Source organism: Bos taurus, chromosome 12, assembly GCF_002263795.3.
Source record: "Bos taurus isolate L1 Dominette 01449 registration number 42190680 breed Hereford chromosome 12, ARS-UCD2.0, whole genome shotgun sequence".
Taxonomy (NCBI): Eukaryota; Metazoa; Chordata; class Mammalia; order Artiodactyla; family Bovidae; genus Bos; species Bos taurus.
In genome coordinates, this window is record NC_037339.1 from 70,590,113 (window position 1) to 70,616,079 (window position 25,967).

Consider the following 25,967-nt stretch of genomic DNA (forward strand, 5'->3'; position numbering starts at 1 on the left):
CCCTCCATCTCTCTAGAAGACTCTCGAAAACCAGCAGGTACATCTGCCCCAGGCTTCTATTAAATTATTGCTTTTGCCCTGAGTCCTGGTGCATGTGAGATTTTTGTGTATGCCCTGTAAGAGTGAAGTGTCTATTTCTTCCAGCCCTTTTGGAACTCCTGTAGTTAAATCCCACTGGCATTCAAAACCAAATGTTCTGGGGGCTTGTCTTTCCAGTGCCAGAACCCTGGGCAGTGGAGCCTGATGTTGGGCTCAGGTTTCACTCCCCTGGGAGAACCTCTGCAGTATAATTATTTTCCAGTTTTAGGTTGCCCGCCTCGGAGCATATGGGATTTGATTATATCGTGAGTCTGTCCCTCCTCCCATCTTGATGTGGTTCCTTCTTTGTCTTTAGTTTATAGAAGATATTTCCTGGTAAGTACTGGTCTTTTTCACTGATGGTTGTTCTTCAGATAGTTGTGATTTTGGTGTGCTCTTGAAGTGAGGTGGGATGAAGGGTTTTCTACTCCACCATTTTGGCTGATCTCTCTGCTCAGTTTGGATGTGTTTGGAGTTTAAGATGTTCTGTAGGACAGCCACATGCCCAAGAAAGAGATTAGGAGTGGAGATATGATTTGGGATGCATAAGCAAATAGGAAATCATAATAATAAAAGTGAGCGAAGTTTAGAAAGAGCACCAGGAAAAGGAGAAATGGTCAATGGAACTATCCTTAGAAAGAAATGAGGCAGTAAGGGATATTGCAGGAAGTTGTGCTACATAGTAGGGTTTCCTTGCCTCCTTTCTGTGCAGAGTGGAAATTCCAGGATGACTGTAGGGAAGCCCTTGACGTTAGCACCCACCCCATAATGAAATGTTATTGCATCACCCTGAGCAAGGTTGGACCTTGTCTCTTATATCACTGGAAGCTTGGTTTACAAAGGGATTTGGACATTTCTCTTAGCTGCAGAAACCTTTCTTCAAAGGCCATTACTATGTGAACATCCAGATATATGTAAGGGACTCTGTTTGAGGAGGATGGGCAGCAAGGGAGACATCCAGATGGTGTGCCTGGAACTGGGCAAACTTGGCCATTACTCCCTCTTTTGCATCATTCTCTGAGGCACCTCTGTTGCCTGTCATATGTTTCACAGGACAAAGTTTGGAAATTACTATCCCTGATGATCTTTCATGTCCCTTAAAGCCCTAAAATCTCAAGGGATAATATGAATAATATCTTGCATGCATGTGTTTCTTTACAGTTTAGGAAGAAACTGACTAAGCATGATGTTTTATCCTGTGAATGTTATCTCACCTTTAAAAATAAGGTATTTACCTCTCAGTGGAGTTTGGATGAGTTGCCTAAATGCTTATTGCTACAGTGCATTAGAGGAGGCCCAGAACCTTGTGTTTTTCCACTGATGGTTTCCTAATTCCTGTTCTATTATGTTGGTGCATTTTATTTATTTATTTATTTTTATGTTGGTGCATTTTAATAGTGAGTTTTAAATCATTTTAAATTTAAGTTTAAATAGTGATATTTAAATCATTATAACTAGGCTCAAACACATCTTTAATTAATTAAAGTAGGAACCATTTCAATCAACACATTTTTGCCAACAAGAAAAAATTTTTATTCCTGTAGGAAAAAAAAAAAATCTGTGCTTTGGAATTTGATGAATTATTGGAAAGTACTTTTTGCATCCTGCTGGTTGTGGAATCATATCCTCTGCAAAGAGTTGTTGAGATTCTTGAAGTGGTAGTTTGTTGGTGAGAGGTCAAGTGAATAAGGTGAATGAGGCAAATCTTTGTAGATAGGGAAAAAGATGGCGAGAAATAGGTAGACATGGAGTACATGTCTCTCTATGGAAATGTCAGGAATACACCTTCAGACACCACTGCTTGGAGAACACCAGCTAAGAGCCAACAGGAGTACCTGACCACTGGAAAAGAATATATAGAACCACATAAAACTGAATAGGATGAAGGAATTAGGGGGAAAAACAGGAGTGTTAGTAGGACTGGACCTACCCTTGGTGGGTGAGGGAATTGAAGCAGGGGTCAAATCCCCACATTGGGACAGTAGTCTGGGTCAGAAGAAAAACATTTAAGGCTGAGAGTGAAACAGCTGATTTGTGGCAGCCTAAATGGAATGAGAATTAGACAGTACATATTGTAACCATATGTACCCCAGAGAGGGATTCAGATCCCCTAGAAGATGCAGCAACTGGGAGCTGGAGCGTAGGGATTATGGAGCAATCCCAGGGTGAGCGCTGCTGTTGACTGTGGAGAGATGGAGTGAGGGGACATGAAGGAGGAGATTGTGGTGAGAAATGTCTGTGGAAGAAAGCCAGGCAGGCATGGAAACAAGGCGATACTGCTGAGACATGTGTAGGGGGTGGAGCCATTACGGTAGCTTTTCCTGCCACACAGGCAGCATCAGCAACAGAACAAAAGAGAGGCTGGCCTATCAAATGGCTGACGCACTGAACTACAGAGTAGGACCCCACCCAGGGTGCTCCTTTAAGTGACTGGTTCACCAGACTACAGAGTAGAACCCCATCCAAGGTGCCACTTTAACTGCCTGATGCATGGATCTACAGAGTAGGACCCCAGTCTGGGGGGCTCCTCTATGTGCCTGATCTCCTGAACAACAGAGAAGGACCCCAGGCAAGGGAGCCCTCTAAGTGCCTGAATGGGCAGAATTATGGAGATAGAACTAGCCAAAGAGGTCTTCTGATCACCAGCTACAAGAGGCTTGAAAAAAGATGCTGATAGGGCCATAACTCCTGTGGCAGAGACAGTCCATGTCCCTGCACAATTAGCGTCACCAGGTACCCACAGCCCAAGCAGCTGCACCACCTTAATGCTCAACTCTCACTGGGGCAGAGCTGCCACAGGCAAAAAAAGTCTTGAGTCTATGCACGTAGGGTCATTTAAGTCGTGTTGGACTCTGTAACCCTGTGGACTGTGGCCTGTGAGGTTTCTCTGTCAGAAGGGTTCTCCAGGCTAGAATACTGGAGTGTATTGGCCAATACTGGTTGCCATACCCTTCTACAGCAGTATATTTCCTGCTGCCCTAGCCACCAACTCCCCTGAGTACCTGGTGCTGCCAGAACCCCCGTGATCCAAGCAGCTGCAACATCTCCACATGTGGCCCTCACTGGGGCAGACCCAAGTCCTCCAGGGCAGCCTCAGGAGCAAACCCCTGGGGATGACCCACATGCAGAGGTGGAAATAAAACCACAATTGAAACCCGGGGACAGTGTGGCTAAGGAAGAAGACACAAAACCTTCCCACCAGCTATACAAGCTGCAGATTAAACCCATATGATGAACTAGGCAGACTCTGTGTCTATATAAAAGGACACTGAGAGCTCCACAAAAGAAAACACACTAGTTCTGATAGCTGTGTACATTGGAGGCAAGAACACACAGGAATAGGACCAGATTAGAGTCTGAGCTACCCCCACAGCAGGTCCAGAGACCAGCACAGTGTTGGAGGGCATCCTAGGGAGGTAAGGTTGACTATGACTCCCAGCGAGGGAAAGGATGCTGACAGCAGAGACTCAAGAAAAACATTTATTATTCTTATCTTTGACTTGTTCTGTAGTTTATTTTGGATTCCGCCCCCCCGCCTTGTAGTTGTTGATTTTATTAGCACTGTGAAATCTAATTAAGCTTTTGAGGGTTTCTTTTTTAAATTTTCCTTCAATCACACTTTTTATTGCTGTTACAAAACTCTGCCTGTATGTTGGCCTTTTTAAGTTCTGTGGAGTTTTCATTTTTTTTCTTCTACTTTTTATCCCCTCTCTTTTTAATTTTAATTTTTAAACTTTTAAAATCTATTATTATTTTTCTACATTTATTCCTTTTTTTGTTTTTCCTACTCTTATTTCCCCCATGCAATTGATCTTTAATATATATAAATCTTCTTTATATACCTTTATTTAACTCTGTATTTCTATTCTTTCTTCTTTCTTTTTCTCACCGTATATCTTAGTTTTGCTTTCACTGCTTTATTCCCCATTTGACACCTTGCTGTAGTTTGTTTTCCAATTTGTGCTTTAGTTAGTTTTGTTCTTAACTGGCGTATATCATATTTTGTTTCCTTTGTTTGCTGAGTTGATATACTGTACTTTATGTTTGTTGGTCTGTTTTGATTTTGCTTATGGATGTATATGTATATGTGTATATTTCATTATTTTAATTATTATTTACCTGATTTTGTAACTTCCATTTGTCTAGCATTCATCTTTGGTTTCCTGTTTTCGGGTATTTATTTTAATCCCACTTAATGCCATAACAAACCACCTGAGGAATCTCCATCCTGGCCACAGATCAAGCCCTGAGCCTTTGGAGTGGGAGTGCTGACTCCAAGAAGACTACCAGAGAACTAACCCTAGGGAGTATTCAATACTGAGAACTCCCACAAAGGCAGCCACTTGTATACAAGACCTGGCATCACCCAGGATGCCTCATCAAAACAACAAACAAAACAAAAATACAAACCTAATCATCAGCAGACAGGATTAACACCTCACTCTGCCCATCAGAGGAAAAAAACAACAACAACTCAGCACAAATCTCACCCTACATGAGGCTTACACAAACCACTGGACCAGCCTTAGGAGGGGAGAAACCAAAAGGAATAAATAATTCAAACTTGAAGCCTGGGAAAAGGAGACCTCAAACACAGTAAGTTAAAAAAATAGATAATGAAAAGGCAGAGAAATACTGCACAAATGAAGGAACAGACTAGTAATACACAAGCCCAAATAAATGAAGAGGAAATAGGCAAACTGCCTGAAAAAGAATTCAGAATAATGATAGTGAAGATAATCAAAAACCTTGAAAATAGAATGGAGAAAATGCAACAATCAATTAAAAAAGACTTAAAAGAATTAAAGAATAAACATATAAAGACAAATAGTACATTAATAAAATTAAAAATACTCTAGAAGGAATCAGTAGCACAATATTTGAAGCAGAGGAACAGATCAATGAGCTGGAAGATAAAATGGTGGAAATAACTGCTTAAGAGTAGAATAAAGTAGAGAGTGAAAAGAACTGAGGTTAGTCTCAGAGACCTCTGGGACAATATTAAATGCACCAACATTCAAATAATAGGGGTCCTAGAAAAAGAAGGTAAAAATAAAAGTTGAGAAAAAATTTGAAGAAATTATAGTTGAAAATTTCCCCAACATGGAAAAGGAAATAGTCAATCAAGTCAAAGAGGCACAAAGAGTCCCATATAGGATAAACCCATGGAGAAACACGCTAAGACATACTAATCAAACTAACAAAGATTAAACACACAACGAATATTAAAAGCAGCAAGGGAAAAGCAACAAGTAACGTACAAAGGAAATCCCATTTACTTAACAGCTGATCTTTCAGCAGAAACTGCAGGTCAGAAGGGAATGGCAGGATATATTTAAAGTACTGAAAGGGAAAAATCTACAACTAAGATAACTCTACCTGGCAAGGATCTCATTCAAAATTGATGGAGAAATCGAAAGCTTTTCAGACAAGCAAAAGTTAATAGAATTCAGTACCACCAAACCAGCTTTACAACAAATGTTAAAGGGAATTATATAGTCAGGAAATACAAAAGAAGAAAAAGATCTACAAAAGCAAACCCAAAGCAATTAAGAAAATGGCAATAGGAACCTATATATCAACAATTACTTCAAATATAAATGGATTAAATGCTCCAAGCAAAAGATACAGACTGGCTGAATGGATATAAAACAAGACCCATATATATGCTGTCTACAAGAAAGCCACTTCAGACCTAAAGACATATATAGACTGAAAGTGAGAGGATGGAAAAATATATTCCATGGAAACGGAAAGCAAAAGAAAACTGAAGTGGCAATTCTCATATTAGACAAAATAGATGTTACGATAAAGAAGATTACAAGAGATAAGGAAGGACACTACAAATGATCAAGGGGCCAATCCAAAAGACATAACAATTTTGAATATCTATGCATCCAACACAGGAGCACCTCAATACATAAGACAAATACTAACAGACATAAAAGGAGAAATGACAGTAGCACAATAATAGGAGGAGAGTTTAACATCCCACTTACACCAACAGACAGGTCATCAAAACAGAAAATTAATAAGGAAATGCAAGTCTTAAACCATACATTAGATGAGATGGATCTCATTGATACCTTCAGGACATTCCATCCAAATGCAAAAGAATACACCTTCTTCTCAAGTGCACATGGAACATTCTCCAGGAGAGAGCACATCTTGGATCATGAATCAAACCTCAGTAAATTTTAAAAAATTGAAATTGTATCAAGCATCTTTTCTGATGACAATGCTATAAGACTAGATATCAATTACAAGAAAAAAAATCTGTAGAAAAACACAAACAAATGGAGATTAAAAAATATGTTTATAAATAATGAACTGGTTACTGAAGAAATCAAAAGGGAAATAAAATTCCTAGAAACAAATGACAATGAAAACATGACAAGTCAAAACATATGGGATGCAGCAAAAGTGGTTCTAAGAGGGAAGTTTATAGCAATACAATCCTACCTCAAGGAACAAGAAAAGTGTCAAATAGATAACCTAACTTTACACCTAAAACAAACTGGAAAAAGAAGAAGAAAAAAGAAATCCCAAAATTATCAGAAAGAAAGAAATAAAAAAGATCAGAGCAGAAATAAATGAAAAAGAAATGAAAGAAACAATAACAAGAATTAATAAAACCAAAAGATGGTTCTTTGAGAAGATAAACAAAATTGACTAACCTTTATCCAGACTTATCAAGAACAAAAGAGAGAAGAATCAAATCAACAAAATTAGAAATGAAAAAGGAGAGGTTACAACAGACAATACAGAAATACAATGATTATAAGAGACTATTACAAACAACTACATGGCAATAAAATGGATAACCTGAAAGAGATGGACAGATTCTTAGAAAAGTTTGATCTTCCATTACTGAACCAGGAAGAAATAAAGATTATGAATGACCCAATTACAAGTACTGAAATCAAAGCTGTGATAAAAAGTCTCCCAAAAAACAAGCCTAGGACCAGATAGCTTCACAGGTGAATTCTGTCAAACATTTAGAGAAGAGCTAATGCCTATCCTTCTAAAACTCTTTCAAAAAATTGCAGAGGAAGGAACACTTCTAAACTCATTCTATGAGGCCACCATCACCCTGATACCCAAACCAAAGACAACACAAAAAAAGAAAGCTACAGGCCAATATCACTGATGAACATAGATGCAAAAATTCTCAACAAAATTCTAGCAAACAGAATTCAACAACACATTAAAAAGCTCATACATCATAATCAAATTGGGTTTACTCCAGGGGTACAAGGATTCTTCAATATATGCAAATCAATTAATGTGATACATCATATTAACAAATTGAAGGATAAAAACCATATGATAATCTCAACAGATGCAGAAAAAGCCTTTGACAAAACTTGGCACCCATTTATAATTGAAATTATTCAGAAAATAGGAAATAAAGGAACCTACCTCAACATAGTAAAGGCTATATATGTTCCGGGGTCCAGCCTCAGCAGAGGCCAGGGATACCCTCAGGATGAGCAGCGTCAGTGAGAGAGATGAAAGTAAAGGAGAGAGAAAGAGGCTGATATTCCTTGGTTTACACAGAAAGCCAATAAAGCCCCTGACATGGGACTTGCTCTGTTCACAGAGGCCTCAGGGGCCCTCTCGATGGGGTCTTAGAAGCTTGGGCAGGAAAGTGAACTCAGAGAGCCTCAGGATCAGCCTGAAAAAAGAGAAGGAGAGAGAGTGAGTGAGAAAGAGAGAAAGAAAGACACGGGGAGACCAAGCTTAGGTGGAACGGGTCTGCAATTTTATTTTCAAAAGGAGCTTTTATACCCTGAGTTACACATTTACAGAAGTGAAAGATGCAGAGTCATGCAGAGTCAGCTCAACATTCCATCAGATTTAACCTTTATCGAAACCAGGCTCTTTTTCACATACCTTTCCACTTACAAGGGTCTTCTGTTGTGTACATTATCTTCTGGCCCTGTGGCCTGTTAACATTTTATCTCTTTCCTGATAAAGGTTGGTCAACCAGAAAACTTGTTTTCCTTAAAATGTTTTTTCTTTATTTTTCCAATCTGCGTCCCCCTCAGAAAATAAAGTTACATTCTTATGGAGCAAAGGTGCAGTGGGTTACAACAAAGAAAGAACTTATTAACTCAAAGGTCTTATGTTGCTAATGCCAAGGCTACTACTTGTTTTTCCTACATTCTAACTATATCAACTAATGCACTCCCAGGCACACAGTGGGTAAGCAAGCATTGGCTCAACAATGCAGTGTTATTCTTTTTTTTTTTTTTTAATTTATTTTATTATTTAATTTTATTTTTTAACTTTACAATATTGTATTGGTTTTGCCATACATCAACATGCATCTGCCACAGGTATACACGTGTTCCCCATCCTGAACCCTCCTCCCTCCCCATACCATCCCTCTGGGTCATCCCAGTGCACCAGCCCCAAGCATCCAGTATCGTGCATCAAACCTGGACTGGTGACTTGTTTCATATATGATATTATATATGTTTCAATGCCATTCTCCCAAATCATCCCACCCTCCCCCTCTCCCACAGAGTCCAAAAGACTGATCTTTTGTGTGTCTCTTTTACTGTCTCGTATACAGGGTTATTGTTACCATCTTTCTAAATTCCATGTATATGCGTTAGTATACTGTATTGGTGTTTTTCTTTATGGCTTGCTTCACTCTGTATAGTAGGCTCCAGTTTCATCCACCTCATTAGAACTGATTCAAATGTATTCTTTTTAATGGCTGAGTAATACTCCGTTGTGTATATGTACCACAACTTTTTCACTGCTCGAAGGTCATGGTTGGGATGTTGTGAACAATCATGTGCGTTAGTTGCAAGAGTATGGATAAACCTGACAAGGAATCTAAAATGCCAACAGAGGGGTTTGAATTGAAATACTCCATTCATGCCCAGGAGACTTATTAATTAGAGCCTTAAGTTGATCTCCTTCAGAGAAAGGTGGTCAGGGAGAGCCCCCTGTTACATCCTGGAATGTGAAGTCAAGTGGGCCTTTCCTGAAAGATGATGTTGTGAAAGTGCTTCACTCAATATGAAAGCAAATTTGGAAAACTTAGCACTGGCCACAGGACTGGAAAAGGTCAATTTTCATTCCAATCCCAAAGAAGGCAATGGCAAAGAATACTCAAACTACCGCACAATTGCACTCATCTCACACTCTAGTAAAGTAATGCTCAAAATTCTCCAAGCCAGGCTTCAGCAATATGTGAATCGTGAACTTCCTGATGTTCAAGCTGGTTTTAGAAAAGGCAGAGGAACCAGAGATCAAATTGCCAATATCTGCTCGATCATGGAAAAAGCAAGAGAGTTCCAGGAAAAAATCTATTTTTGCTTTATTGACTATGCCAATGCCTTTGACTGTGTGGATCACAATAAGCTGTGGAAAATTCTGAAAGATATGGGAATACCAGACCACTTGACCTGCCTCTTAAGAAACCTATATGCAGGTCAGGAAACAACAGTTAGAACTGGAAATGGAACAACAGATTGGTTCCAAATAGGAAAAGGAGTACATCAAGGCTGTATATTGTCACCCTGTTTATTTAACTTATATGCAGAGTATGTCATGAGAAACGCTGGACTGGAAGAAACACAAGCTGGAACCAAAATTGCCAGGAGAAATATCAATAACCTCAGATATGCAGATGATACCACCCTTATGGCAGAAAGTGAAGAGGAACTAAAAAGCCTCTTGATGAAAGTGAAAGTGGAGAGTGAAACAGTTGGCTTAAAGCTCAATATTCAGAAAACGAAGATCATGGCATCCGGTCCCATCACTTCATGGGAAATAGATGGGGAAACAGTGGAAACTGTGTCAGACTTTATTTTTCTGGGCTCCAAAATCACTGCAGATGGTGATTGCAGCCATGAAATTAAAAGACGCTTACTCCTTGGAAGGAAAGTTATGACCAACCTAGATAGCATATTCAAAAGCAGAGACCTTACTTTCCTAACAAAGATTCATCTAGTCAAGGCTATGATTTTTCCTGTGGTCACGTATGGATGTGAGAATTGGACTGTGAAGAAGGCTGAGCACTGAAGAATTGATGCTTTTGAACTGTGGTGTTGGAGAAGACTCTTGAGAGTCCCTTGTACTGCAAGGCGATCCAACCAGTCCATTCTGAAGGAGACCAGGCCTGGGATTTCTTTGGAAGGAATGATGCTAAAGCTGAAACTCCAGTACTTTGGCCACCTCATGTGAAGAGTTGACTCATTGGAAAAGACTCTGATGCTGGGAGGGATTGGGGGCAGGAGGAAAAGGGGACGACAGAGGATGAGATGGCTGGAAGGCATCACCGACTCGATGGACTTCTGTCTGAGTGAACTCTGGGAGTTGGTGATGGACAGCAGGGAGGCCTGGTGTGCTGCCATTCATGGGGTTGCAAAGAGTCGGACAAGACTGAGCAACTGATCTAATCTGAATGTCAAAAGAGTTGGTGAAAGGCATAATATAGTAAACAGTGGACAGACAGACTTTGGTTTCAGGGTAGATGCTCGAGCAGGTCCAGGGTGTCCCTTGAGTCCTGATCCTCCTTGCCTGTCAGTTCTCCTCTGCATGACCTTGCTATGGGTGGGATCTCCTGTGCTGGCTCCCAACATATATGATAAGCCCACAACCTATGTTATTCTTAATGGTGAAAAACTGCAAGCATTTCTCCTAAGATGAGGAACAAGACAAGGGTGTCCACTCTCACCACTGCTATTCAACATAGATTTGGAAGTCCTAGCTACATCAATCAGAGAAGTAAAATAAGTTAAAAAAAAAATCCAGATCAGAAAAGCAGAAACAAAGCTCTCACTGTTTGCAGATGGCATGATACTATACATAGAAAACCCTAAAGATACTATCAGAAAATTACTGGAGCTAATCAGTGAATTTAGCAAAGTCACAGGCACAGGATACAAAAATCAATACACAGAAATCACTTGTATTCCTATATACCAACAATGAAAAATCAGAAAGAGACATTAAGGAATCACTCCCCATTCGCCATTGCAACAAAAAGAATTAAATATCTAGGAATAAACCTACCTAACGAGAAAAAAAGACCTGTACACAGAAAATTATAAGACTCTGATGAAAGAAATCAAAGATGGCATAAACAGATGGAGATATTCCATGTACCTGGGTAGGAAGAACCAATATTGTGAAAATGACTATACTACCAAATGCAATCTACAGATTCAATGCAATTCCTATCAAATTACCAATGGAATTTTTTCACAGAACTAGAACAAAAAATCTCAGAACTCTTTTGGAAACACAGAAGACCCCAAATAGCCAAAGCAGTATTGGGAAAGAAGAATGGAACTGGAGCAATCCACCTTCTTGACTTCAGATTATACTACAAAGCTACAGTTATCAAGACAGTATGGAACTGGCACAAAAACAGAAATATAGGCAAATGGAACAAGATATAAAGCCAAGAAATAAACCCATGCACCTATGGGTATCTTATTTTTGACAAAGGAGGCAAGAATATACAATGGGGCAAAGACAGCCTCTTCAATAAGTGGTGCTGGGAAAACTGGACAGCTACATGTAAAAGAATGAAATTAGAACACTTCCTAACACCATACACAAAAATAAATTCAAAATGGATTAAAGACCTAAATATAAGATCAGATACTATAAAACTCTTTGAGGAAAACATGGGCAGAGCACTCGATGACATAAAATAAAGCAAGATCCTCCATGATCCACCTCCTAGAATAATGGAAATAAAAACAAAAGCAAACAAATGGTACCCAATTAAACTTAAAAGCTTTTGCACAGCAAAGGAAACTGTAAACCCAGTGAAAAGACAACCCTCAAAATGGAAGAAAATAATAGCAAATGAAACAACTGACAAAGGATTAATTTCCAAAATATACAAGCAGCTCATATGGCACCGCACTCCAGTGCTCTTGCCTGGGAAATCCCATGGATGGAGGAGCCTGAAAGGCACAGTCCATGGGGTCTCTGAGGGTCAGACATGACTGAGGGACTTCACTTTCACTTTTCACTTTCATGCATTGGAGAAGGAAATGGCAAACCCACTCCAGTGTTCTTGCCTGGAGAATTCCAGGGACGAGGGAGCCTGGTGGGCTGCCATCTATGGGGTTGCACAGAGTCAGACACGACTGACGTGATTTAGCAGCAGTAGCAGCATACAACTCAATACCAGAAGAAAAAAACAACCCAATCAAAAAGTGGGAAAACTACCTAAACAGATGTTTCTCCAAAGAAGACTACAGATGACTAACAAACACATGAAAAGATGCTCAATATTGCTCATTATTGCTCCTGCTGCTGCTGCTAAGTTGCTTCAGTCATGTCCGACTCTGTGCGACCCCATAGACGGCTGCCCACCTGGCTCCCCTGTCCCTGGGATTCTCCAGGCAAGAACACTGGAGTGGGTTGCCATTTCCTTCTCCAATGCATGAAAGTGAAAAGTGAAAGTGAAGTCCCTCAGTCGTGTCCAACTCTTAGCGACCCCATGGACTGCAGCCCTCCAGGCTCCTCTGTCCATAGGATTTTCCAGGCAAGAGTACTGGAGTGGGGTGCCATTGCCTTCTCCGATTGCTCATTAATAGAGAAATGCAAATCAAAACCACAATAAGATGTCACTTCACACCAGTCAGAATCAATTCAGTCAATTCAGTTGCTCAGTTGTGTCTGGTTCTTTGCAACCCCATGAACCACAGCATGCCAGGCCTCCCTGTACATCACCAACTCCTGGAGTCCACCCAAATCCATGTCCATTGAGTCGGTGATACCATCCAACCATCTCAGCCTTTGTTGTCCCCTTCTCCTCCCATCTTCAATCTCTCCCAGTATCAAGGTCTTTTCAAATGAGTCAGCTCTTTACATCAGGAGGCCAAAGTATTGGAGTTTCAGCTTCAACATCAGTCCTTCCAATGAACACCCAGGACTGACCTCCTTTAGGATGGATTCGTTGGATCTCCTTGCAGTCCAAGGGACTCTCAAGAGTCTTCTCCAACATCATAGTTCAAAAGCATCAATTCTTTGGTGCTCAGCTTTCTTCACAGTACAACTCTCACATCCATACATGACCACAGGAAAAACGATAGCCTTGACTAGATGAACCTTTGTTGGCAAAGTAGTGTCTCTGCTTTTTAATATGCTATCTAGGTTGGTCACAACTTTGCTTCCAAGGAGCCAAGTTGTTTTAGTTTCATGGCTTCAGTCACCATCTGCAGTGATTTTGGAGCCCAGAAAAATAAAGTCAGCCAGTGTTTCCACTGTTTCCCCATCTATTTGACATGAAGTGATGGGACCAGATGCCATGATCTTCGTTTTCTGAATGTTGAGCTTTAAGCCAACTTTTTCACTCCCCTATTCCACATTCATCAAGAGGCTGTTTACTTCTTCTTCACTTTCTGCCATAAGGGTGGTGTCATCTGCATATCTGAGGTTATTGATATTTCTCATGGCAATCTTGATTCCAGCTTGTGCTTCCTCCAGCCCAGTGTTTTTCATGATGTACTCTGTTTATAAGTTAAGCAAGCAGGGTGACAATATATAGCCTTGACGTACTCCTTTTCCTATTTGGGTGCAGTCTGTTGTTCCATGTCCAGTTCTAACTGTTGCTTCCTGACCTGCATACAGGTTTCTCAAGAGGAAGATCAGGTGGTCTGGTATTCCCATCTCCTTCAGAATTTTCCACAGTTTATTGTGATCCACACAGTCAAAGGCTTTGGTATAGTCAATAAAGCAGAAATAGATGTTTTTCTGGAACTCTCTTGCTTTTTCTATGATCCAGCAGATGTTGGCAATTTGATCTCTGGTTTCTCTGCCTTTTCTAAAACCAGTTTGAACATCTGGAAATTCATGGTTCATGTATTGCTGAAGCCTGGCTTGAAGAATTTTAAGGATCTCTTTACTAGCATGTGAGCTGAGTGCAATTGTGTGGTAGTTTGAACATTCTTTGAAATTACCTTTCTTTGGGGTTGGAATGAAAACTGACCTTTTCCAGGCCTGTGGCCACTGCTGAGTTTTCCAAATTTGCTGACATACTGAGTGCAGAACTTTCACAGCATCATCTTTCAGGATTTGAAATAGCTCAACTGGAATTCCATCACCCCCACTAGCTTTGTTCCTAGTGATGCTTCCTAAAGCCCACTTGCCTTCACACCCCAGGATGTCTGGCTCTAGGTGAGTGATCACAGCATCGTGATTATCTGGGTCACGAAGATCTTGTTTGTACAGTTCTTCTGTGTAATCTTGCCACCTCTTCTTAATATCTTCTGCTTCTTTTAGGTCCATACCATTTCTGTCCTTTATTGAGCCCATCTTTGCATGAAATGTTCTCTTTGTATCTCTAATTTTCTTGAAGAGATCTCTAGTCTTTCCCATTCTATTGTTTTCCTTGATTTCTTTGCTTTGCTTGCTGAGGAAGGTTATCTTTTCTCTCCTTGCTATTCTTTGGAACTCTGCATTCAGATGGCCAGTGAGCATGGCCATCATCAAGAAGTCTACAAACAATAAATGCTGGACAGGATGTGGAGAAAAGGGAGCCCTCTTGCACTGTTGGTGGGAATGTAAATTGGTACAGTCAGTATAGAAGATGGTATGGAGATTCCTTAGAAAACTAGTAATAAAACCACCATAAGACCCAGCATTCTTTGACATTGCCTTTCTTAGGGCTTGGAATGAAAAGTCACTTTTACAGTCCCTGTGGCCACTGCTGAGTTTTCCAAATTTGCTGGCATAGTGAATGCGCCACTTTACAGCATCACCATTTAGGATTTGAAATTGTTCAACTCGAATTCCTTTGCCTCCACTGGCTTTGTTTGTAGTGATGCTTCCTAAACCCACTTGACTTCACATTCCAGGGTGTTTGGCTCTAGGTGAATGATCACACCATTGTGATTTTCTGGGTTGTGAAGATCTTTTTTGTACAGTTCTTCTGTGAACTTCCACATGTTCAAGCTGGATTTAGAAAAGGCAGAGGAACCAGAGATCAAATTTTCAACATTCACTGGATAATTGAAAAAGCAAGGGAGTTCTAGAAAAAAACTTTTATTTCTGCTTTATTGACTATGCCAAAGCCTTTGACTGTGTGGATCATAAGAAACTGTGGAAAGTTCTGAAAGACATGGGAATGCCTTTCCCAAGAGGCAGGTCAGAGGCAGACCACCTGACCTGCCTCTTGAGAAACCTGTATGCAGGTCAGGAAGCAACAATTAGAAATGGACATGGAACAACAGACTGCTTCCAAATAGGAAAAGGAGTATGTCAAGGCTGTATATTGTCACCTTGCTTATTTAACTTATATGCAGAGTACATCATGAAAAACACTGGGCTGGATGAAGCACAACCTGGAATCCAGATTGCTTTGAGAAATATCAGTAACCTCAGATATGAAGATGACACCATGAAAGTTAAAGAGGAGAGTGAAAAATGTGGCTTAATGCTCAACATACAGAAAACTGAGATCATGGCATCCAGTCATGGCATCATGGCATCATGGCATCACTTCATGGCATTGATAGAGAAACAGTGAAAACAATGAGAGACTTTATTTTTGGGGGGTTCCAAAATCACTGCAGATGGTGACTGCAGCCATGAAATTAAAAGACACTTACTCCTTGGGAGGATAGTCATGACCAACCTAAACAGCATATTAAAAAGCAGAGACGTTGCTTTGCCAACAAAGGTCCATCTAGTCAAGGCTTTAGTTTTTCCAGTGGTCATGTATGGATGTGAGAGTTGGACTGTTAAGAAAGCTGAACGCCAAAGAATTGATGCTTTTGAACTGTGGTGTTGGAGAAGACTCTTGAGAGTCCCTTGGACTGCAAGGAAATCCAACCAGTCCATTCTGAAGGAGATCAGCCCTGAGATTTCTTTGGAAGGAATGATGCTAAAGCTGCAACTCCAGTACTTTGGCCACCTCATGTGAAGAGTTGACTCATTGGAAAAGACTCTGATGCTGGGAGGGATTGGGGGCAGGAAGAGAAGGGGATGACAGAGAATGAGATGACTGGATGGCATCACCGACTCGATGGACATGAGTCTGAGTGAACTCTGGGAGTTGGTGATGGACAGGGAGGCCTGGCATGCTGCGATTCATGGGGTCGCAAAGAGTCGGAGATGACTGAGCAACTGACCTGAACTGAATTACTTTACAATATTGTGTGTGTGTGTGTGTGTGTGGGGGGGGGGTGGTTTGCCATTCATTCACACGAATCATCCGTGGATGTACATGTGTTCCCCATCCTGACCCACCCTCCCACCTACCTCCCCATCCCATCCCTCAGGGTCATCCCAGTGCACCAGCCCTAAGCACCCTGCCTCATGCATGGAACCTGGATTGGCGATCTGTTTCACATATGATAATATACATGTTTCAATGCTATTCTCTCAAATCATCCCACTGTCACCTTCTCCCACACAGTCCAAAAGTCTGTTCTTTACATCTGTGTCTCTGCTATCTCACATATAGGGTCATCGTTATCATCTTTCTAAATTCCATCTGTATGCGTTAATATACTATATTGGTGTTTTTCTTTCTGACTTACTTTGCTCTGTATAATAGGATTCAGTTTCATCCACCTCATCAGAACTGATTCAAATACATTCTTTTTAATAGCTGTGTAATATTCCATTGTGTATATGTATCACAGCTTTCTTATCCATTCATCTGCCGATGGGCATCTAGGTTGCTTCCTTGTCCTGGCTATTGTAGACAGTGCTGAGATGAACATTGTGGTACACGTGTCTCTTTCAGTTCTGGTTTCCTCGGTGTGTGTATGCCCAGCAGTGGGGTTGCTGGGTCATATGGCAGTTCTATTTCCAGTTTTTTAAGGAAACCTCCACACTGTTATCCATAGTGGCTGTACAAGTTTGCATTCCCACCAACAGTGTAAGAGGGTTCCTTTTTCTCTTCACCCTGTCCAACATTTATTTTGTAGACTTTTTGATAGCAGCCATCCTGGAGATCCAACCAGTCCATTCTGAAGGAGATCAGTCCTGGGTGCTCTTTGGAAGGAATGATGCTAAAGCTGAAACTCCAGTACTTTGGCCACCTCATGTGAAGAGTTGACTCATTGGCAAAGACTCTGATGCTGGGAGGGATTGGGAACAGGAGGAGGAGGGGACGACAGAGGATGAGATGGCTGGATGGCATCACTGACTCGATGGAAGTGAGTCTGAGTGAACTTCTGGAGTTGGTAATGGACAGGGAGGCCTGGCGTGCTGCGATTCATGGGGTCACAAAGAGTCGGACACGACTGAGCGACTGAACTGAACTGAATTCTGACCGGCGTGAGATGGTACCTTATTGTGGTTCTGATTTGCATTTCTCTGATAATGAGTGATGTTAAGCATCTTTTCATGTGTTTGTTACCCATCTGTATATCTTCTTTAGAGAAATGTCTGTTTAGTCATTTATTTTTCTGGAATTAAGCTGCAGGGGTTGCTTGTACATTTTTGAGATTAATTCTTTGTCTGTTGCTTCATTTGCTATTATTTTCTCCCATTCTGAAGGCTGTCTTTTCACCTTGCTTATGGTTTCCTTCATTGTGCAAAAGCTTTTAAGTTTAATTAAGTCCCATTTTTTATTTTTGCTTTTATTTCCATTACTCTGGGAGGTGGGTCATAGAGGATCCTGCTATAATTTACATCAGAGAGTGTTTTGCCTATGTTTTCCTCTAGGAGTTTTATAGTTTCTGGCCTTACATTTAGATCTTTAATCCATTCTGAGTTTATTTTTGTGTATGGTGTTAGAAAGTGTTCTAGTTTCATTCTTTTACAAGTGGTTGACAAGTTTTACCAGCACCACTTGTTAAAGAGATTGTCTTTTCTCCATTGTATATTCTTGCCTCCTTTGTCAAAGATAAGGTGTCCATAGGTGCGTGGATTTATCTCTGGGCTTTCTATTTTGTTCCATTGATCTATGTATCTGTCTTTGTGCTGGTACCATACTGTCTTGATGACTGTGGCTTTGCAGTAGAGCCTGAAGTCAGGCAGGTTGATTCCTCCAGTTCCATTCTTCTTTCTCAAGATTGCTTTGGCTATTTGAGGCGTTTTGTATTTCCATACAAATTGTGAAATTATTTGTTCTAGTTCTCTGAAAAATACCATTGGTAGCTTGATAGGGATTACATTGAATCTGTAGATTGCTTTGGGTAGTATACTCATGTTCACTATATTGATTCTTTTGATCCATAAACATGGTTTATTTCTCCATCTATTTGTGTCCTTTTTGATTTCTTTCACCAGTGTTTTATAGTTTTCTCTATATAGGTCTTTTGTTTCTTTAGGTAGATATATTCCTAAGTATTTTATTCTTTTCGTTGCAATGGTGAATGGAATTGTTTCCTTAATTTTTCTTTCTGTTTTCTAATTACTAGTATATAGGAATGCAAGGGATTTCTGTGTGTTGATTTTTATATCCTGCAACTTTACTATATTAATTGATTAGCTCTAGTAATTTTCTGGTGGTGTCTTTAGCATTTTCTATATAGAGGATCATGTCATCTGCAAATATTGAGAATTGTACTTCTTCTTTCCAATCTGTATTCCTTTTATTTCTTTTTCTTCTCTGATTGCTGTAGCTAAAACTTCCAAAACTATGTTGAATAGTAATGGTGAGAGTGGGCATCCTTGTCTTGTTCCTGACTTTAGGGGAAATGCTTTCAATTTTTCACCTTTGAGGGTAATGTTTGCTGTGGGTTTATCATTATCTGTTCTCTTAATGTTTCTTAGTGCAAGAAGTAACTGTTAAACTTGCTGACCTCACATTTTCTGCACTCAGCTCATTGCTGATTAGAGTTTAGTTTTTTTTTTTTTTTATTATGATATTTGATATTTAGTTCAGTTTTTGTAGTTGCTATGTGGAGAGATGGTTTTTCTCATTGGTTTTGTTTTTCTTGTATTCTACAAACTTTGCTAATCCTGTCTCTCAGACCTTAAGTCACCCACATCTGGTGAAAAGTAAAGGGGTGTTTTCATGTACTGTTCATCTCTGGGTAGCCTTTTCATCTTTAAAAAATTCCATCATTACCTTATACACTTTTTAAGCTGAATTGTATTTACAAGGTTTCCAAATTCTGCCTATGTTAAATAGTTGTACTCTTCCACTGATGAAACCATATGCATGTAAACTGTATCTTTAACATTTTTGACATACATTTTCCTTGTTTTTGGTATTATTACTTTGAGAAGTTAAAAAATGACCATTCAGGGCTTCCCTGGTGGTCTAGTGGTTAAGAATACACCTGGCAATGCAGGGATAACTGGTTTGATCCCTGGTCTGGGAAGATTCCGCATGCCATAGGGCAGCTAAGTCCATGCACCACAAATCCTGAAGCCTGTGTGCCTAACGCCCATGCTCAGCAACAAGAGAAACCACCGTGCTGCAACTAGAGAAAGCCCATGTGCAGCAATGGAGATCCAGCACAGCCAAAAATGAAATAAATAAATAAATCTTAAAAAAAAAAAAAAAAAAAGAAGAAGAAGACTAGGTAGGTAGCAAAATTATCTAGAATATTTGAAAAATAACCCATTTGATTTTAATGTTCCTAAAGCAGAACTGATTAAATAACCCAACCTCTTGCCCCTCGAAGTGTGGTGTGGGAAACAGCAGAAAGGGTGTCATGTGGCAGCTTGGTGGAAATGCAGACTCTCTAACTCCCCCAGCCCTCCTGAGTCAGAATCTGCATTTTACCAAGTGGACCTCCTGCATCGCCTGGTGGACTTTCGCAGGAGACGTGATGCTGCAGAACCTGGGGGTCAGAATCATCATCTCACCTTGGTGGTTGAGTGCCCGGTAACTTACCTGGCATCGTGGCTGGGCTCTTTCACCTGCAAGAGCCTATTTAATCCTGAGAATCACCCTCTAAAACAGGCATTCTTACAATATCAGAAGAGTTGTCACCAGATCTGCCAAAGGTATCACTAAAAGACAGTTTTTGCATCTGTATTTCCTAAGTCTGAGTAGGGAAATTTGAGGCCCAGTCTGTAATGCTGGCCTGGCCAAGGGTGAAAGCCTCCAGTGACTCCAGTTCCTGGTGTGGGCACACCCTGTGCTTCCAGTGAGCCAGACACCCTGTGGACAACAGAAGAGCCTCACATCCCAGCAGAAGTTGAAACTCAGCCCCAACTGCTGCTCATTCACCGTCCTGTTGTGGGTTGATGTGAAGGGCCTTGGGAGGAAGTCATCTGTGCCTGAGGTCAGGAAGAGCAGGTAGAGGTCCCACATCTCATCTGCAGGCTGGCTTCCTGAAGCTTCAATTACAAATGAAGCTCAGAGGGGTAGATAAACACATTTCCCAGGGTAGATAAACACATTTCCCTGGATATACCAAAATTGATTGTGTGTATGTATGTATTTGTGTAGCTTCAGGGTTGTTTGAATTAAATCATTAAAAGCAGTAGATATTAGAAATTCTCATCTTCCAATTCTGCAGCATTTAGGATATACTGTTTTAGTGAATTTTGAGAAGGCAAATAAAATCAATGATAAGAAGCACTTGGAATGAAGCCTTAGATGGGGTGGATCTAAAAGGAGGGAACATACTAAAATCCATCAACCCTTCCACAAGATTCCCTGCCCTCAGCCCACCATTCTTTTAAAAACCAAGGGCTAATTTCAATCCCACCAACTTCTATTTGGTGGTATTTTTGTTTCTTTTTAGGTATTATCCTATTTTCTCCTTCTTTGCCACTGACATCAGCTTATTTCATATGACTCTGAAATATATTAAATAAATATGCATTTAAAATATTATTTTATTTGGTCATGAATTGTTTGTCTTAAAGGGCCTGTCTGGGTCAAAGAGTAATTTCTCATATCCTGTTCTTACAGGAAGAATTTTAAATCGTTTCTCCAAAGACATTGGGTATATGGATGATGTGCTGCCTTCATCATTTCAAAAGTTCTTCCAGGTAATGTATCAGTCCTGTCAGAGTTCTCACAGGGAAGAACAGAGAGCCTGTTTCTCAAGGCCTTTTCACAGGGATTGAGGGTGGGCCTTTCAGCCTGGTGATGTGTCCTTTAATCTTAAATAAAAGCCATGTTTGTGAGAGAAAGGTGTGGCTGTGATTGGGAGGCTGAGTTAACATTAGTAACACCTGGGACAGGAATGGCTACTCTGTCATGTCAGGGTTGGTCTGAAGCAGCACATGCTGGGTAAGTGGTTCTCCCTCTGCCTCCCAGGTGTCTGGTGTGGATTCCCTTTACTGTAAGCATATTTCATAATAGAAACAAGCACCTCTCATGAAAAGATAGCCAAGATGAACTAAATTGTGTATTGTATTACCATAAAAGACAAATATATACTTCACCTTTTTTTCTAATAAAGCACGTGTTACAAAGAAAAGATTAATAATAATAAGGTAACCAATAATACTTGAACAGAAACAATCATTGTTGTTCACTCGCTAAGTTGTGTCTGACTCTTTGCAACCCCATGGACTGCAGCACACCAGGTTTCCTTGTCCTTCACTATCTCCCATAGTTTGCTCAAGCTTATGTCCATTGAGTTGGTGATACCTTCAAACCATCTCATCTTCTGTCACCCCCTTCTCCTCCTGTCTTCAATCTTTCCCAGCATCAGGATCTTTTCCAATGAGTTGGCTCTTTGCATTAGGTGGTTAAAGTTTTTGAGCTTCAGCTTCAGCATCAGTCCTTCCAATGAACATTCAGGGTTGATTTCCTTTAAGATTGACTAATTTGATCCCCTTGCAGTCCAAGGGACTCTCAAGAGCCTTCTCCAATGCTGCAATTCAAAGGCATCAATTCTTCAGTGCTCAGGCTGCTTTATGGTCCAACTCTTACATCCATACATGACTACTGAAAAAACAATAGATTTGACTACATAGATCTTTGTCGGCAAAGTGATGTCTTTGCTTTTTAATGTGCTGGCTAGGTTAGTCATAGCTTTTCTTCCAAGGAGCAAACGTCGTTTAATTTTGTGGCTGAAGTCACTGTCTGCAGTGATTTTGGAGCCCAAGAAAGTAAAGTCTTGTTACTGCTTCCTCTTTTCCCTCTTCTATTTGCCATGAAGTGTTAGGACTAGATTCCATGGTTGTTTTTTGAATATTGAGTTTTAAGACATCTTTTTCACTCTCCTCTTTCACATTCATCAAGAGGCTCTTTAGTTTCTCTTCTGTTTATGCCATTAGGGTGGTATCATCTGCATATCTGAGGTTGTTGATATTTCTCCTGCAATCTTGATTCCAGCTTGTATAGAGTCTTGCCCTCCCTATTAATATTCAAGAATGTTAACACTAAACCCCATCTCAGCACAATATCAAGCTAATGGAATTTCTCCTCTAGGTGTATTTATCATATTCTGCAAATTAAATACTTATCTGAATTGTGAAAAATGACCATGTACTCTCAAGTGAAAGAGTCATCCAAAAGATTATTTCTATTTATTCATGTGGATTCATGACTTCTGATAGAATTCCCAACTGGTGTGCTCCCAGTGGGAAATAAGCATATCAAAATAATGATTCCCCTTATTTCCTGGAGCATCAGGACTTGGGTCACTTCTTCTGGGTCAACATGTTTCTTGTTGTACACATATCATTGTCTTTGTGCCATGGTGAGACAGAAGTACAGAAGCACTGGCCATGGTAATATGGGCCATCAGATGGGTCTGAAATCCAATCAGATGGGGAGAATTGTGTGTGTAGCTAGGATTAGGCTCATTGAAATTCCTGAGAATGTGGAAGAAAGAAATGAGACTGGCTTCAAGGAAGGGATCTCTGTCTCACACAGAAATCTGCTCCCTCCCTCTTCAGAGTGTTGACTTTTTGCTTGGATACTATTTTTGTCTTCTACAGCTTCTGTTAACAGTTTGAGACAGCTGGCAATAAAAGATTCATACATTCATAAATAAATTTAAATATAAACTCTTGCATTGTATATATGTTAATATAATATAATATGTAAAATCCACTATGAAAGTGAAAGTTGCTCAGTTGTGTCCAATTCTCTGTGACCCTGTGGACTATACAGTTAATGGAATTCTCCAGGCTAGAATACTGGAGTGGGTAGCCTTTCCCTTCTCCAGAGAATCTTCCCAACCCAGGAACTGAACCCAGGTATCCCACATTGCAGGCAGATTCTTTACCAGCTGAGCCACAAGGAAAGCCCAATATCCACTATAAGGCTGGTATAGGGTATGACTTGTAAATAGAAATAAAGCTCTTATAAAAAGCCTATTTGAATTGCTTCAGAATTAAGGAGCATGAAATCTGAAGGACCTAATTTAGGAGCTTTTGAGAGCAACAGTTACAAGTTTTTAATAGGGACTCAGGGAAAAAATATTGGTACAGCTCAAGTGGAGCCCTTCATTTTGATCTTACCTCTTCTTCCTAGGTTATCTGCCATGCTGGGTTGGTCATAAAAGGCCCTCACCTGGGGAGAGCCAAGGCTATTGAAACTGGTGAATATTGTCCAATAAAATAACGTGTCTATGAAAAAGCTGTAATTTGGAATTTTTTATAATTGACGTTTCAGATCTTTTTTCCTGACAACTACTGATGGCAAACCTAGTGACTTGACTTAAGATCACACACAGAAGGAAGGACCCCTCCCCATGAGAAAAAGGTATAGCAAGGTGGGATGCATTAGTTAATCCTATGGCTGTAAGAAATTGTTCAACTGAAAATATAATAGAAGGGAGGTTAGACAGACCTATATTTTTCCACTTATGATTGAAATATGTTCCTTCAGATTCCATGATTTTCACTCTGAATTTTATATTGACACCACAGCAGATGGGAAGAAACAGGAAAAGCAAATGTCTCTATCCAAATAATGCAGTTTGATTCACAAGGGCTCCTGGACACAGAATCACAGTTCTGGACATTTCCTTCTCCTTTCAGGCTCCCCTGCAAACAACTGTGTCTCTGAGATCCCCAGAGTACAGATTATTCCTGTCTTTCTTCATGACCTGCAGTACCTTCCTGGGAAAACTTAGGACAACTGCTTACCCTCCTAGCTTACCATTTTCTTACCTATAAATGGAAATGAAAGTTCTTGCTTTTCTCATTCACAAATGGTTGTGAAGATCATCTGAGAAAACTTATATGGAAGAGCTGTGAAATGATAACCCAAGTCTCTGTGATATAGGCATTACTCTGCTAATGCATCCACCAAAGACATGCTGGGAACAGCTGCCCTGGGCAACAAAGTGTGGAGGTCCTGGGTTGGTGAGCAGGGGTGCTGGTTCTAAGAGGCACAGAACACCTGGTGCTAACTTGGATAAGCCATTTGACCTTCCCAGCCCAGCTCCCTTTTGGTCAAAATTTCCAGGGAATTGTGATTGCTACCCCAAATTATTCATGTCATTCTGTTTCTCTGGCCTGTGAAATTCAGTTGTTAATCTCTTCTTCAAAGTTTCAATAAAGGATTCCCATGTTCTTCCCTGTGTTTCCCCAGAGCCTTGTGCAGATCACCATGGAATTGTATCCATCTGAGATCATAAACTCTGGAGGCATTGGCCCAAACTCTGTGAATCTGCATATCCTCAACTTTTGACCCCTTTTCATAGCAGGCTAGATACTAAGATAGATACTACACATAGATACTAAGTGCTGGTTGCATTCCTATCACCTGAAACTTTTCACCAGGGTATCATACTTTTCCTGATAAATATGTATGTCTAAATCAGCATCCAATCAATGATTTGGGCTTCTATTCTACCTGCTGTGTTTTTAGACCAAGATCATTTCCCAAGATAAAATCACCTCATGGAACGATGTGATGCTCAAGTGAATGATTATGGAACTCTTATCGCAGTGCTGTGCATAGAGTAAACACCTGGTAAATGGCACCCCCTGTTGTTATAATCACTACTCCTTAAAATAATCATCTTTATCATAATGTTAAAAAATTAATGTATATCCAGAGGATAAAACAAACAAACAAACAAAAAAAACTATTCATGATTTAAAGTTGTTTATTATGAAAATTCTTCCCCAGATTTCTAGGAAATACCAAAAACTGGTTTTATCACATTTCTCTTCTTTTGTCTGTTCTTTATTGGGCATGCTGATGAGCTCTGAAATTCCTTAAATAAGGTATTTAGAAGAAAAATTAAGATAAATTAGGAGGCTCAAATAAGTAAAAATAATTTTCCTGGACGATAAATAGTTGGCGGTATGTTGGGAACAAGCTTAAGTATGTCCTAATGGCTCATGATGTAGACTCTATGGCTCCATGGCTCAGGCTTTGTTTCCATCAAGCTCCTTTTCCTTTCCCTGTGCCTCAGTGTTTCCATCTGTAAAATGAGATAATACTAGTACTTGATTGGGCTATTGTGAGAAGTAATAAGCTAATACATGTCAAGTATTAAATGTGTAGCCCTGTACAGAGTCAGCACTCAGTAAATGTTAACTATGGATAGAAAACCAGCAAAGAAAAATTTCCACTTTAAAAGTCACATTTGCATCTTTTCCTCCTTTACTGGTACTGGACACTAACTTTGTAATTAACCACTTCTTTATCCTTACCTGGGTAACTGAGGCTTCCGGTTTCCTTATCTGTGATGCCTGCTCATTCATCTCTAGTAATACCTACTGACTCATGATACTTTAGGGTTCAAGTCCTAGTCTCTCTGAACGTCAAATATTCTCTCATCTATTAAAATTAGTAATTCCTACCTTATAGACTACAAAGTGTATTAAAAGAGCTAATACCTAGAAGATTCTTAAGGTTTTGGGCACACAGCAATCATGTAATAAAGCTTCCCAGGTTGCTAGTGGTAAAGAATTCGCCTGGCAATGTAGGAGATGCAGGAGGCCCATTTGATTCTTAGGTGGGGAAGATCCCCTGGAGGAAGGAAATGGCAACCCACTCCAGTATTCTTGCCTGGAAAATTCCATGGACAGAGGTGCCTGGAGGGCTGCAGTTCATGCAATCA

The 25,967-nt window shown here is 40.1% G+C and overlaps 1 protein-coding gene across 1 annotated transcript in view; it reads left to right on the top strand.

The window, feature by feature from the left end:
* The window catches only part of LOC101906567 (ATP-binding cassette sub-family C member 4-like), a 378,587-nt gene that overhangs the window by 248,997 nt on the left and 103,623 nt on the right, over positions 1-25,967 (top strand). Inside the window, 1 exon segment of the mRNA XM_025000155.2 lies at positions 20,897-20,976. Coding sequence (XP_024855923.2) covers positions 20,897-20,976 — 80 coding nt within the window.